The sequence below is a fragment of the Melitaea cinxia genome, chromosome 2 (genome assembly GCF_905220565.1).
Source record: "Melitaea cinxia chromosome 2, ilMelCinx1.1, whole genome shotgun sequence".
Taxonomy (NCBI): domain Eukaryota; kingdom Metazoa; phylum Arthropoda; class Insecta; order Lepidoptera; family Nymphalidae; genus Melitaea; species Melitaea cinxia.
In genome coordinates this window covers 17,556,124-17,572,208 of record NC_059395.1, presented here as the reverse complement: position 1 = coordinate 17,572,208, position 16,085 = coordinate 17,556,124, and the positions used below count along the sequence as shown (strand labels likewise).

The window sequence follows — 16,085 nt, the reverse complement described above, 5'->3', positions numbered from 1 at the left end:
GTTTTTTGTTGTTTTCTTTATAATATTATAATACAGTACCTGGGTGACCGAGCTTAGCTCTGTATTTTCAGTAAATCGTGTTATTTGGAAATAATAATATTTGGGAATATATATATACTAGCTGACCCGGCGAACTTCGTATCGCCTAACAGTGACTTTTAAGTATTATCACAAATCTTTTGTATGGGAGTATAGAAAAGTGTTGTTTTTAGACTTTTTCAGGAAATTTAAATTTTTTTTTTTATAATTTTTCTTTCCGTAAGAACCATCCTCGTACTTCAAGGAATATTTAAAAAAAAGAATTATCGAAATCGGTCCAACCGTTCTCGAGTTTTGCGCTTAGCAACACATTCAGCGACTCATTTTTATATTATAGATATATATCCATTACAAAGTCTTAGGTCAAAACCTCAGGAAATAGCTAGTACTTTAATAAATTCATTAAATTATAGAATTATTGTTAAATTGTGCTTTTAAAAAAATCTCGACGCTTTTCTTTTGATATTATTTATTGATAATCGAAAGCAAAAAATCTTTCGTAACTACTTCTTATTTACAAACTTTACAAAAGCAAGGGTGGAAGACATTATATGGGTAGACGTTATATGCCCTATGTAAAAGACAAAAAACGCGGAAAAATACCCAATGGGCTGTCTTGCTTACAAATCCTTACTTATAAATGTATAAAGCGAGTCATAGTAACATAATAACAGGGTTATTAACGCATAATAGGCAGCGCTTATCTAACAATAGAAATAATAACTTCGAAGCTACATTTTGTAATCATAATAACAACTATAAAAACGTTTAAAGTAACTAATTATTAAAATTATTTTCGGAACAGCAATCACTAGCGGTATAACATTCTTTACGATCTCTTCTCATATCAAATATTACACAAATAAAATCATCAAATCGGTCGAATCGTGTACTGTGTGGTTACGGTACTAAAGAATATAGCCACCCCCCTCTCTTCCCGTGGGTGTCGTAAGAGGCGACTAAGGGATAACACAGTTCCGCTACCACCTTGGAACTTTAAAAGCCGACCTGTGGCGAAATAACCATCCAACTGCTGGCTTTGAAATACACAGGCCGAAGACGGGCAGCAGAGTCTTCGGTGCGACAAAGCCAGTACTGCGGTCACCAACTCGTCTGCCCAGCGTGGTGGCTATGGGCAAAACACATGAGTTCACGTTATTTTTGGCGTAAACTTGTGGAGGCCTATGTCCAGCAGTGGACTGTATAAGCTGTAATGATTATGATGATGATGGTCGAATTTTTTCGTTTGACACAAGATTTTCTCATACAAGATGGACAACTTCTAGGCATAGAACTAGGAACTTTACTCCAGCTGTATAAAAACAAAAAGCTGGTTATCAATAGTTTTTATGAACACGTTATTTGGACATGTTTGAACTGGAAGACGATTCAGTCAAACCATCAATTTTGTGGGAAAATCAGTGGCGTATTTTAAAAGTCAGCGCCCCGGCCCATTTTATTTGGCGCCCCATAAATTAAGGGGAAAAGTAAAAGCAGCGTATGTAATAGGGATGTGTTAATAATCAATTATTTTCGGTGAAATTTTTCGACTAACCTTTTCTTTTAGATGGATATCCGGAATATATTATCACTGACTTTTTAACCGACTTCTAAAAAAGGAGGAGGTTCTCAATTCGACTGTATTTTTTTATGTATGTTACATCAGAACTTTTGACCGTGTGGACCGATTTCGACAATTTTTTTTTTTTATCGAAAGGTGGTGTGTGTAAATTGGTCCCATTTAAATTTATTTGAGATCTAACAACCACTTTTCGAGTTATATCTAATAATGCGTTTTTACTTGACGCTTTTTTCGTCGACCTACGTTGTATTATACCGCATAACTTTCTACTGGATGTAACGATTTTGATAATTCTTTTTTTGTTGGAAAGAAGATATCTCTAGTTTAGTACCATGATAAGGAAACCAGGATCTGATGATGGGATCCCAGAGAAATCGAGGGAAACTCTTGATAATCCGCAATAACTTTTTACTGAGTGTACCGATTTTAATAATTTTTAATTTAATCGAAAGCTGAAGTTTGTCACGTGGTCAGATATAAATTTTATTGAGATCTGACAACTACTTTTTGAGTAATCTTTGATAACGCGTAGTTACGTGACTTACTCGTCGATGTAATTGAAGTCGGTTTTTTTTTTTCGTTTGCGAGCAAACACAATTATTGTTATACATTCTGGTCAAAGTCGATAAATTTTTCACATCCCTAGTACGTATGCTCGGCTTGCGCCGCCCCTCACAGATTGCCGCCAAATCGACGCAGGTTTACAAGTATATACAAATTATATTATTTCAAAAGATTTTTAACAAATTTTTAGTTCAGATCCTTAACAAGTAGGTAAATAGTACAGGAAAAACTTTTCCAAATTTATTCTTACCAAAATAAAATGAAACTACAATTCGTAAATCACACATTTTAATATTCTATTCTACAATACAAGTTACATGAACACTTACAACGTGTGAACAATATCAGTCTGTTTTACATAGGTGCATTTAATATATTATATCTTTCTCTATTCATAAATATTTCTTTTACTTTAATTATAATGGACCTAACTATCTTAAAATATTGATTATTATGATTAATCAGTGCAAAATAACATACGTTAAGCGTTCAAGCTACATCTGTTTATATTTAGACATTTTAAATGGTATTTAGACTATGTATATAATGTGTATGTAACTAGGAATAAAAAAAATACTACGTACTAAGTTAGGTTTCAGTTAGGTCCAAATTACGACACTTAAAAACTAAATATTGGGTCAAGTTAATCGCTTTGAAAAATATTAAATTTTTTTGAAAACCAGGGACTAAGAAAAGACGAGAATTAACGTGAAAAAACAGAATTATTCAGGTTCAGATCTCACAAAAATATATTAGTCAAAGCAAATAAACTTGTTTGCCCAATTGTTGGTAAATGACCCCTAGTAGTGTTAGACACTAAATTTAGAAAAAAACAGATACATGTGTAACACACAATTTCTAAGAATTTTAGGTTAAACGAGCGCGAATCGTTAATATTTGGTGTAGTTCGTATCATTGTTATTACCTAATAAGCATTTTCTATTTCTGTTTGAGACAACTTATTAAAGTATTCCATTATTCGTTACAACTACACAAAACTAATTTTAGTCAAATCAATAGTTTTACATCAAAAAACAGTTCCAAATTATGTTATACAAAATGGGGAAACTGATTCATAACAATATATAACGATATTTTTAAACATGACATTGCCTTGGAAAATAACATGTTTTTTACTATCCATTTACTAAAATATATATGATAGAAACGGTTCAAAATAATACTAAAATAATATAATATATGAATAGTAATCCTATTTATTTATTTTTTTCTTTAAATAATAAATTAAAAGCCCTACTATAATAGGCAGATAGTATCAAGCAAACAGAAAACGAAAATGCTACCACACAAATATACCTACATTGCACAATTTTTAATATGTTAAACATCTAATATAAGTAAAATTTCAACCACCTTATATTTAGAGGGTACCTCGAAAAAATATAAATTTTGCTCGAAGCGGGAGCGCTTCGGTATTTCCCTCTTTCAGCCAAAGTAAATCAGAAAGAGACAAGCTGAATAAAACGAGTCACGTCCCGAGCAAAATACAAATCACTTTTATTAACTTATAACTAGCTGATTTCTACTATAATAATTTTTCACAATTTTCGATGGGAAATAATTAACAGCGTGCTTAGAAGTAAAAACGCTAAACGCTAAGACGCCATGCTGTATAGTTTTGCGTCTAAACAATTCTATCTTTATTAAGCTCATTTAATATTTCACATCTGTCCACTAAAGATTTTTTTTTTTTACTAAATAAATAATTGAAAAATAAATAAAATTTAACAAGTTAATAGTACTCTTCAAAATGAAATAAACACTAAACAAAGGTTGCCATATAATAGTTGATTATGAGATCATTAGAGGTACCTCTAAATTATTATTTTTTTTTTTTTAATTAGCCGTTATTTTATTAACTAATTCAATCTCCTTGCTTGTAGCAGAATTTATGAACAATTATTAAATGCCAATTCAAATGTACTACTCAAGACCGAGTGTTATTATTATAAAGGCAAGGAAATTGAAAATTTTTAAATACCTATACCTGTCAACATAAATAGTGAATCTTTTTATGTATACAGAATAGAACATTCGAAAAATGCTATCTATATATTATAATTCGATAATACCTAACTTAAAATTGTTATATCTTTACAGGTGGTAATTATTTATTATAATAAGTTTTAAGCAGATATATACACAAGAAATTTTAAGGTTTCGAAAAAGTTCAAAGAAAATTCTATAAACTATGCTAAGCAACATCAAAAATGAGTCCAAAAAAATTCATAATACAAGTTAGTCAAAGTAATATTTACATAAATAAGTACAGGCATCTAAATTCGTAGCTGTTACTACAATCCCAGAAATTGACTCAAAAATAAAATCATTAGAAAATATTTGTATGCGTAGATTATACAATATTTTATATTTTTAAAATCTGCAAGTGTAGTGACAGCTAATTATAAAGAAAATATAACAAACATAATTTATATAAACACATTCAGGCTGTGTTTACAATCGTATGTATTTGAAAACTAATATTTAATTTTCTTTCTGTTTTTTCACTTAACACTACCTAATTTTTTTATTTCTATCAACTTATAAACTATATAAAATCTGATTGAATTTTTTTTGACTAGTTTAATTATAATCTTCAATAATCCATTGCCTTTTAAGCTTTATTATAGTGATGAAAATTAAGTATACTTTGTTCGATATTTTTATTCAAAAAATTGCATTTGTTTTGGAAAAAATATAGAATTATAGTATAGTCACCATAATCACATACAAATATAAACACAGCCGATTATAAATGATTAAGAAACAGATATACAATATGTATATTAAATAGACAAACCAATGTACAGTTTTACAAAAACGAAATCACGTAATTATTAGCTTGATTATGTAGTGTGTTATGTACCAATATAATATGACTATGTTTATAGGTCGACGAAAATATGTTCTCTCGACGTATCACTCGTAGTAAATTCATGCATTTTTAAATATTGTTAACACTATACAAAAACAAAAATATATATTCCCAAAGGAAAAAAAATATAAATACATCTAAGAGTTCGCAATCAACACGGCAACTACAAGTTGCCTGCATAGCCATACACACCAAATCAAAAATCACATCCATGATCAACACAAAAGTCGAAACGAAAAATCTAAAAACTTAGTCACTTTTTGACACTGCATCACAGTCACGTGTTGGCATATAGAAACTTTTAAATCACTTTTTGAGCTGGCAACAATTTATCTCAATGCCGTGTACAGGTTCAGGACGCTTTTATTTTCTTTGTGCGACGGAGTTTTCGAGAAAACATTCCAGAATCTTAAAGTTTCGTCTCCAGCCCCTGTGACTATAGCCTCTCCGTCAGGCGACAGAGCCAAGTATAGGACTCTGTACGAATGACCGGTGAGTTTGGCCACCTGTAAAAAAAGATTTTCATTACGTGATAATTTTAAATCAGCATTACTACATTTAACTTTATTTGCGTAGATTACTCGTGTGCCTTTTATGATAGTTCATCTCCAAAATTAAGACAATTTTTTTAAAATAAAAACTTAAGGAAGAAAAGATAACTAACATCAAATAAAAGTCTAAAAATTAAGCCACTCAGTTTGACAAAAACTAAACAAGTATAGATTGTAAAAACTTTTTCCTGTACTGTTAAGTGTATATGTAATGTGGGGTAAGAAGAGAATGAGATTCCTACCTGAGTAAGAGACGGGTATTTCCAAACCAAAATCTGGTTCTGCGAGTAGCCATGAGTTGACACCAGCTCGCTGGAATGTTTCGACCACGCCAAATTGCACACTTGTGAACCTGTAACAAATTTATTTTACATTAATAGTAATACAAAATGCTACGGCAACATAATAAACGACAAAAAAAAAAACATAACATAAAAAGGATAGTGGATAACACTTGAAAGTTATTACACTATACACATCCATAAATTTATAAGCTGTTTGAGTAGGTTTTATCAAAATTAGACTTCACTAACTACTCTACTAGTGCATAAAATGCAGAAAAGTGAAAAAATATCAAATTAGGTTAAATGATTTTTACACTTGATATCATAAAATAAGCGAAATGATAAAATTAAAATGTGTCAAAAGCAATGAAAAACGATTACTGCCTTTGATCAGAGCACGACAGTAGTCTAAGGATCCCCCCCCCCTCCCGCCACAGTTAAGTTAGAGCCCGACTCACCAGTGTCATTCATCAGAGCACGACAATAGTCTAAGGATCCCCCCTCCCGCCACAGTTAAGTCAGAGCCCGACTCACCAGTGTCATTCATCAGAGCACGACAATAGTCTAAGGATCCCCCCCCCCGCCACAGTATAGTCAGAGCCCGACTCACCAGTGTCATTCATCAGAGCACGACAATAGTCTACCCCCCCCCCCCCCCCGTCACAGTTGTCAGAGCCCGACTCACCGGTGTCGACGCACTGCATCGGCTGCGACGTGAGCGTGTTCCAGAAGCGGATGCAGCGGTCGGCCGTGCCGCCGCCCGACGCCAGCAGGCCGTGCTGGTGCGGCGACCACGCGATCGCCTTCACCGCCGCCACGTGCGACGAGTACGTCTGCACCGGCGACGTCGAGTGCTGGAATTTATAATAGACATATATAATATATATCATCTCAGGAAAAGGTACCGGAAAAGAAAAAACGCCTCACACTATATAAACGATAGATATATATATCCCTATATATCCTGTTCAAAACCTGGAACAAGCCACCTGGATAAGGTATCATAAGACATTAAAGCTTATTTATTGAGTTAGGGCACAGCTATTGAGACAAGACACCGCAGAATATATTCTGATAAAAATTTAGAGCAACCCGTCTGGGAAAGTACTTCAACCTCGCAAGAAATCACAGCTAAATACCACTGTTCAGTGTTAATGTAGCGAGTAAGGTGATGAGCTCCTGGGGAGGGTCAGGGGGTAGGGTCGGCCACGCCACTGTGATGCTGCTAGTATTGCAGGTGTCTATAGGCTACAGTAATCGCTTACCATCAGGTTAGCCACAAACTTGTTTGTCAACTTAGTCTAATAAAAAAACAAGCCTTACACTCGACCCCCACTAGGATTTTCAGGGTGCAGAAACATACAATATGCAAGCACAAACACCCAAATCACGGCATATAACTAGGGGAATTACAATTGTTTATAAATGAAATAAAAAAATAATAATGATATACTTATAACAAACTCGAAACGGCACTTTTTAAACTGTTAGTGTTGGGTTACTGTGGTGAGTAAGATAACCAGATATTTTCTAGACAGTTTCATAACGACTTATATTACATATTAAAAATTGTTCAAAAATAGGCAATGTTTTCATTACAGTAATATTTCTGCTCCTATAAGCCGAACCGTAATCTAATATAGCCTATATTATTTTTGAATAATGTAAGTTTTTAGTGGTGAAATAATTATTAAAAATCACACTTCTATTATGTTATTATAGCCGATAAGTGACTTATTACTTATCATACACATTTTTTGTCTACAAATTTCAGCACGCTATCTGAAAATCATCACCATTATGACGTAATTAAAATATTAGTATACCAGTACTAGTAAAAGCAACCATTATGAATTTATCGATCAACAATCTGTCATTGTGATATTGTAAAGATCTGCGAAACCGGGTAGGCATGGACTCTCTTAAAGTTATTAAATTAATTCCAGTTGTCAAGTAGAGTTGAAAAATAACTCAGACATGATTTATAAAAATAAATTTAAGTAAAGAGCTATAAAAATATCCTCCAAAAAAACAAAACTAATTATTAAAAACGCACGCCGCAAAGATTAGTGCAAAAAAGTACTCTTCATGAGCACAAAAACTCGTAAGCATTTTAAGTGCATATTTTTATCGTTAATTTAATTTTTAATTGACCGAACCAAACAAAAATTATTCTGCAATTTCGAGGTAGCGACTTTTATCGAATTTTTTTGTATTTAATTTAACAAGAATTCCGTAATAAGTACCGAATTTCGTACTGGATACGAAAAACTAGTGACATTTATAAAAACTGAATAATCGTTTTTTTTTTTTACAAAAAGACAAAATTAAAATTTCATTAGCAGAATTCGTATTTACGGTTAGTAATTACTGATACATGACTGAAAATAAATACAAAAATATTATTGCTACTTGTACGTATAATATTAAAATAACTAACTCTTTACTAGTCTTCAGGAAACAAGGTCACGATAAAAACAAATACCACAAAGTTATCTAATAACACAATTTACCACAAACTTTATTTCACACGCTTTGTCCTAACATAATATTATAAGTTAATAATATCATAATTAATTACTATCAAGTTAGTATTTCATATACTAACTACTTATTTTAAAATAAAAATCATAATAGAATTTAAAAATCAAAGTCGATAAAAAATACTTAATTGTTTCCGCAAGAAAACAAATGTTTTATCATTTCCGCTTTTATAATTGTTATGAATAAATAACGAGATAGAATCTAGACTAAATTAACAAATACTAGACTATTATGGTTTTATTATATTATTTTATTAAAATGAATATAACATTGATGACAATCCGGCGAACGAAACAGATCGAATGATATCTAAAGGAACGTAACTGAAGTATTTAAAAAAGTTTGGATGGCTCTCCATAATTGTTATTGACGCCAAATAAACTGTCTATATGTTTGTTTATTTTTATCGTACACTACGCTGAAACTACAGATGAATTTTAACTAAATTTGTCATGACATTCGATACTTTTTGGAAATAAATTAAGTTCCCTTAAGGGTATGAAAGTTAAAACGCATAATCACGAATAAAGCCGCAGTTCAAGTTTGTAATTAATAAAATCCGAGAGTTAGATACCTAACTCCGCACTTCCCTTTCATTTCATATAACATTAATGTACATAACGTTCTTTTTTTGCGACTAAATGACTGGCACAATAACTGTATATAGGACCTCCACAAAAATGAAAAAAAAAATGTGCCTATTAAAAATTTAAAACATACCATAGACCACACGAAGAGTTTATTGTCGTTGCCGCCCGACGCTAGCGACTGGCCATCCGGCGACCATTTTAATCCACATACTTCTTGCCTATGCCCTTGTAGAACTCGAGACGATTGCAACGCTAAAAAAAATATTCATTACATTTATTTACAAGTGAAAAATTCTATAACATTTGATGAAATTAAACGTTACTTTAGCTCTTTATGTAACAACATGTAATTTTTTTTCGCACAGCTCAGTATTTGTTAAACATTAAAGATATTAATGTTTTAATAATTCATATGTATTCTTCATGTTATATTTACATCGTAATATTTAAAATGAGTAAAAAGTTTATATTACTAAATAAAAAAAAAAACATTTGGCAGATGCATAAGTGTTAAGATAATTACAGTCGACAAAAAACAGTAATTTAGTATAAAATAATTACAGAATTTTTGTGATAAACTCGTTTTTTTTTTTTTTAATATAAAAAATGTATGTTACTTTATTTAGAATTTATGAAACCATTTACAAATGGTCAGGTAGAAACTATAATTTTATGTAGGTATCTACAGAAAAGTTTGTTTATAATTGGTACACAAAGAAAAAAATCTAATAAAATTCACAAAAACTAAGAAATTTTGGGGATTTCTATGTTCTGATAAAACACATGACGTGTTCATTTCAATTGAATTTTTACATTTTGGTAGGTATGGTGATTCAGTCGATTTTAGCCGTGTGTTTGTGATACTATAGATCATTAGCCATATTATTTTTCGTTTTCAAACGATCGATCACAAACCAATTTTTACAAAAATACTGTAAAATATATATAGAAAACTTACGCGGCGTCCTAGTGTCCCTTTGCCGTATATGTCTATCCCTTGATCCGGAACTCAGTATGTCTCCGTTCCACGCCAGAGCCCCGACACGGGCTATATGTCCTTGCAGTTTCGTTACCTGAGGAACATTATCATATTAATATTCACATAAATTAGTAAAATCCTCGAATTCAACGACTCTTAGTAGAATGAGAATTGTGTTCTCCGTTCTGGGTCCATACATATACAACTATACCAAGACAAATATCTGTACAGTCTAGCACAATAAATAAGCCGTGTGTAAGTAATGTTATCTGTGACCACTACGTCAATCCTTCATAATACATATAAAATATATCTATGTATATATAACAACGGGGACTGACAGTTCTGCGTGCAGTACGTGACACGGTGGGGATACCTGACACGAGTAAGAATTAAAGAATAGTAAAGTATTTTATTGGTAAAAAAATAAATGTACAGTTCACGCTTTTACAATTAAGGTGGTATAAAGAAATGGATTTACAACTATTTATGCTCGCGACATCATCCGCGTGGAATAGTGACTTTACATGTTCAACGTGATTCTTAGCTACCGATTGACATGAAACAAACACTAAATGTTAAGCTAAGTTTGCCACAATATATTAATAAAAACCACATCTAAATCGGATACGCCGTTTCTGAGATTAGCGTGCACAAACAGACAAAAATTCTGACAATCTTTGTTTTTGGTGCTTGTTGCGTTGATAAAGGTCCCCATAATATTTTTTCTCATATATCTTAAATGTACAAACGGCGACCCGTTACATTTTTATTTATATGTATTGATTAAAGTGCACCTGTATCTGAACTAGTTAGATAACTGTATCTAAGAATGAAAGGAAAAACAGATGACTGATAGCGTACAGTCGTCAATACCTTACCTCTTTATTAACAGCGACGTCCCACACACTAATGTGTCCTTTCTGTGTTCCCACAGCAACCAGGTGACCTCTTTCACTCCACGCCACTGAAGTCACCGCGTTACCCTCTGACGATAAATCGCATAGTCGCGTCACCTAGAAATAAATATACAGTTGAACATATATTTTCCATCAAATAACATAGTTTCATAGTGTGCTGTGTGGTTACGGCATTAAGAATATAGCCACCCTCTCTCTTCCCGTGGGTGTCGTAAGAGGCGACTAAGGGATAACACAATTCCACTACCACCTCGGAACTTAATAAGCCGACAGATGGCGGGACAACCATCCAACCGCTGGCTTTGAAATACACAGACCGAAGACGGGCAGCAGCGTTTTCGTTGCGACAAAGCCAGCCCTGCGGTCACCAACCCGCCTACCCAGTGTGGTGGTGCTATGGGCAACACACATGAGTTCACGCATTTTTGGCGCGAACTTGTGGAGGCATATGTCCAGCAGTGGACTGTGATAGGCTGAAGTGTGTACGTAGTTTAATCAAAGGGAGTAAGATAATTATTTGTTCATAAACAAAAAAAAATCTATATCAATTTACATAGATAAGTACTTATTACTAGGGTTAACTCAAAAACGACTTGTCAGATCTAAGAAAATTTAAAATGGAAACGACATGACAAGCACCAGCATTCAGAATCAAAAAGATCTTTTGTAAATGCAACGATAAAGACATTGAGAATCGAGAAATCATTTCGATTGTTATAATTCGAATATGACTATGATCATCGTCCTCCAGACAAATACAAGGAGGCTCAAGATCCACGACAGCGTTTCACACGCTGTAGTCGCGGTGACTAGACACACCAACACCTGTGTCTATTACACCGACGACCGTGACGACGCAATTGGTCGCTTTGTGGCGAGGGCAGCGGAGACGACGGACAAGAAAATCCTTGAGCATAGTCTCAAGATGGCCATTCACACCATAGAGATGCTGCCGTCATTGAGAATGTGCTCAAAATGTTGGAAAATGTAATGATGTGAAGACATCATTGTATTGTAATTATAAATTGTGCATAGATCAAAATGTAATGTATGTAATATAAATAATAAAATTAAATGTAATAGTATAGGTATAGTATAATGTAATTGTAATGATAAGGCTTTATATATGTACCTAATAAGATAGGATTAGTCATATAAAATGGAAGTTAAATGGATAAAAACGATATCTAAGCACACAAAAAAAAAGTACCTAACTACTAACAATAACATAGGTTAAGTGTACATTGTAAGTAGCAAATAAGTGTACATATATTGTAGTTAGCAAATAAGTGTAAATATAATAAAAATAATTACTATATAAAAATATAAAAAAGCAATATGTAGAATAGTCTTGATCAGTGGACTCGCGTTGAGTTTTAGAAATTTTAAGACTAGTTATTAAGGCTTCTAGGATTCTAGAGTTGCGGTGATTATACCGATGCATGTTAATAAAAAAAAAGATATACCTATATATATGGAATAACAAAAGCACGGGCATAATAAGCCTGTGGATATATCACTTAAAAAAAAATATGACTATGATATTGGATAGTATACGAGTACACCTATACATACATATGAATATGAATAATACACAATAGTTCTCTAGAAAATAAATTTAATCATACAATGAATTTTTTCGTTACTTTTTGCAAGCGGTCAATAAAACTAACACTTGGCTTCGTTTTTTATTAACAAATCAATCTAGCTTCAATTTTATAATACAAAAAAAAACCAACCAAAATCATAAGTCATGAATCGCATAATAAAAGTCATTAAAACAGCATAAATAATATAAAATCAACTCGAATCGTGCAAAAAAAAATTAATCAAAAGATCAAATTCGTAGAAATTATCAAAAAATTACGTTATCTGAAATATCTTTATAGTTATATTTTAATTAATATTCGTCAGACTTTTCATGTCGGTCTTATTAATCGAACTAGTTTTTTCTTTTTCTTTCGTCGTCTGGGTCTTAGATGCATTGTATAAAGGTACTTATTCATGATACAACTATCGCATGCGACCAGCTCGGTTTTAATTACAAGAGTTAGAGAGAGAAAGAAACATATACGAAAGAGAAATAAAACACATGATGAGAAATGGATTAATTTAAGTTGTATCTGAAAACTACTATTATTATTCAAAACATTATAATTATTTTAAAAGGATTTTTGTTTTATTCACTAAAAACTATAACAGTTTAATCAAATCAAACACATTCACAATTACCTAGACCTAATTCAGTTATCTAGTCTGTATGATGATGAATGGGAACTTTAAGAGTCATGCTGTTATCAGGGCACGTACGAATTATTATTAAAACGTGGTCATCGGCCTTGTACTCAGCCGATCTAGAACTCGTCTACCCCCGCAGTGATACGTAACGCCCACAAAACCGTCTCGGCTACCGTGTAGGCTCTGAAGAATACTGTTTAAACTTTTTTCTTTCATTGTTTTATTAATAAACAGCCGTTTATTATTTTCAACGACTTACAAAAAGACAAATGTTGATATATATTTTGTGATATTTCGTCACTTTGTAAACTTAAAAAAATCTTTAGATTAACTGATATTTAGAGGATTAGACCAGACCTTATCAAACATTTGACAGAGAGTAGAAACTAGACAAAATTCTACTAAATTTTTTTTATAAAAAAGATAAAGTAGAAACTCTGAGTCAAACAAAATTCTAATTAAAATTTAAACTGAATAAATCATACTACATTGATTAAATATTTCACCACCATACTTAACTGAAACGAATTTCTCTCCTATACTGACATACATATCATATCATCAAATATTATTGAATTACATTTTTTAAGTATCGGTTATCGGTTTATCTATATAAGTCATAAAAACAACCGCTCTGGTGTAGTGCTGCGAGTAGTCGCCTAAAAGACCGACGGTTTGCGGGTGAGACTCCCGCTCAGGATGGATATGTGTATTTTGTACAAATATATTTCTTTCTGATTTGGATGTCTGTCTTTGTGGGTGAATCCAGATTCCACCGTGCCTCCGAGAGCACTTTAAGTCATTGGTCTCGGTTTTTATTATTTACACCTAACAGCGATCATTATTCATAGTAGGGGAACATATCCCCCAACCCGCAGTGGAGCAGCATGGTGGACTAAGCTCCAATTCTTCTCCTACATGGAAAAAGAGGCCTATGCCCAGCAGTGGGATGTTACAGGCTGAATGCCAAATATAAGTCATTGCAGTAATAAAAATAAAACAAAACAAATTAAATACAATCTTCATAGCGGTACATAAAAGAGGCATTTGAGATAGCAATTACACATAAAAGATTTTAGTTATACTTTTTTCTATTTTTCTAATAATTTTCAAAAACACGTGTTCAATAAAAATGTCAGAGAAATCAAGTTTAACTCGTATATTTAGAAATTCATAAAGATCAAATACATTTATTGGTGTAATTATTTAATTAGCGTATACGACCAATCACTGATACTGGTTTTGTAGACAAAAAAAAAACCGTCTGGATAATACAATAACCTGCACCGGTAATGCAACGGACGAAAATCTAGTTTTTAGGGTTCATTGACAAATGAACAAAAAAAAGGCAAAAAAGCGTGTCATTATTTCTAATCAGCCAGTATCCTGGGGAGAAATAATTATTAATATAAGGATTTTGTTTGTAGGTTAGTTTATTCATGTATGAAAAATAAGAAAAACCCTAAATATATGTAAAAGGTACGTACTTCAACTCTATTGACATTAACCATTTTTAAATATCGAATTTTAAATAAGTTTAATAAAAAAAAATTGTTTCCGTTAGACAGCCGAGTAGTTAATTAATAGAGGTTACAATAATAAAAACTTAAACAATAACGTTAGTTTTTTCAATAAATACTATCGACCTATTTTCCTACGTCATTATTTTTTAGAACTTTTAAATTTCAAATTTAAAAAACGAACGAAAATGAAAAAAAAGCAATGCACTCGACTTTCGTACAGGTAATGAGTTCTAAATAAACAACGTCCGCGCATGCGCACGACCCACTCACTCTTGTTAATATTTTTATCACGTCTTCGCGACTCGTAATCCGTCTACCTACATGTCTATACTCGTATAACTTCAGTGCATACTAGACGATATTTATTATTAGAGTGACAACAGGTTTATCAATTTACGAACGTAACTTACGTCATATAAAATATAATGTAGCTGTACATAATAGTAAATTTCGACGATAATGCCAACGGCCCATTAGCTCAGTTGGTTAGAGCGTCGTGCTAATAACGCGAAGGTCGCGGGTTCGATCCCCTCATGGGCCAATGACTTTTTTTGATTGCATGTTAGGTATAAAAACATTTATTTGCATTTGATCTGTTCTTTTGCATAAAAACATAATATTGTGGGTATTAAATCAATTTCAGTGTATTTTTTTTTTTTGCGGCGGCGAGATTTCCGTTTTGTTACTAATACGACGGATGCTATTCTGATATTATTTACTGATTATATTTAGATTATATGATAAAATATTTTTATTTTGTTACTTTTCAAGTTTTGATGACTTGATATTGACTGTTATTTATACATTTTAGTGCATTTCTGTGGCTGGACGACGGGTTCACATTAATCAATTTAATTGTTTATTAATCGTATATAACGTACAAAAATAATAAGCCCGATGATGCAGTTTCCAGTAACCCTGCTTTCTATCCATATTATTGTGGGTTTGGATCCTTCTTCGCGTCTGAGTGCAAAATGTAGGGTCACAGCAAACTGCGCCAAAGGGCTAGTTATGTTTGTACGTTTGTTTATCGAATGATAAATTACAATCTCGTTCGGTGAACGTAAGAACGAGCGATAAGAGTGAACGAAACGTACCTGGCTAGTACAAGCGCTCCACAAGTAAACGCAACTCCCGAGCCCAACGCTCAGTACGTTCTGTGCGGACCAGTCGACCAGGTTCAGGTAGAAGTCGTCTTGTAACTCGGGCGCGTCGAGGACCTACAATTGTAAATATAATTTGATGATGGGTTGACGCTGTCGTTATTGTAACTTGTTATAGGGTTAGTAGGTAGCCATATGAAACCAGTTAGATTATCTGTGCATACTCATGGATTCGTTAAACTATTTATAACTAAAAATTGTAATGACGATAT

At 32.6% G+C, this 16,085-nt stretch overlaps 1 protein-coding gene and 1 non-coding gene across 2 annotated transcripts in view; one reads left to right on the top strand and one right to left on the bottom strand.

Annotated features, from left to right (window-relative positions):
- Positions 1-4,740: 4,740 nt before the first annotated feature.
- The window catches only part of LOC123666157 (fizzy-related protein homolog), a 48,735-nt gene continuing 37,390 nt past the window's right edge, over positions 4,741-16,085 (bottom strand). The window contains exons 4-10 of the mRNA XM_045600366.1: positions 15,808-15,930; positions 10,911-11,045; positions 10,009-10,123; positions 9,181-9,302; positions 6,602-6,770; positions 5,875-5,984; positions 4,741-5,587 (exon numbers count right to left, since the gene is read on the bottom strand). Of these exons, the coding sequence (XP_045456322.1) occupies positions 5,411-5,587; positions 5,875-5,984; positions 6,602-6,770; positions 9,181-9,302; positions 10,009-10,123; positions 10,911-11,045; positions 15,808-15,930 (951 nt within the window). The 3' untranslated portion in view covers positions 4,741-5,410. The remainder of the gene's footprint in view (positions 5,588-5,874; positions 5,985-6,601; positions 6,771-9,180; positions 9,303-10,008; positions 10,124-10,910; positions 11,046-15,807; positions 15,931-16,085) is intronic.
- Trnai-aau lies at positions 15,178-15,251 on the top strand. Its single transcript has one exon. It is a non-coding gene; the product is annotated as a tRNA-Ile (tRNA).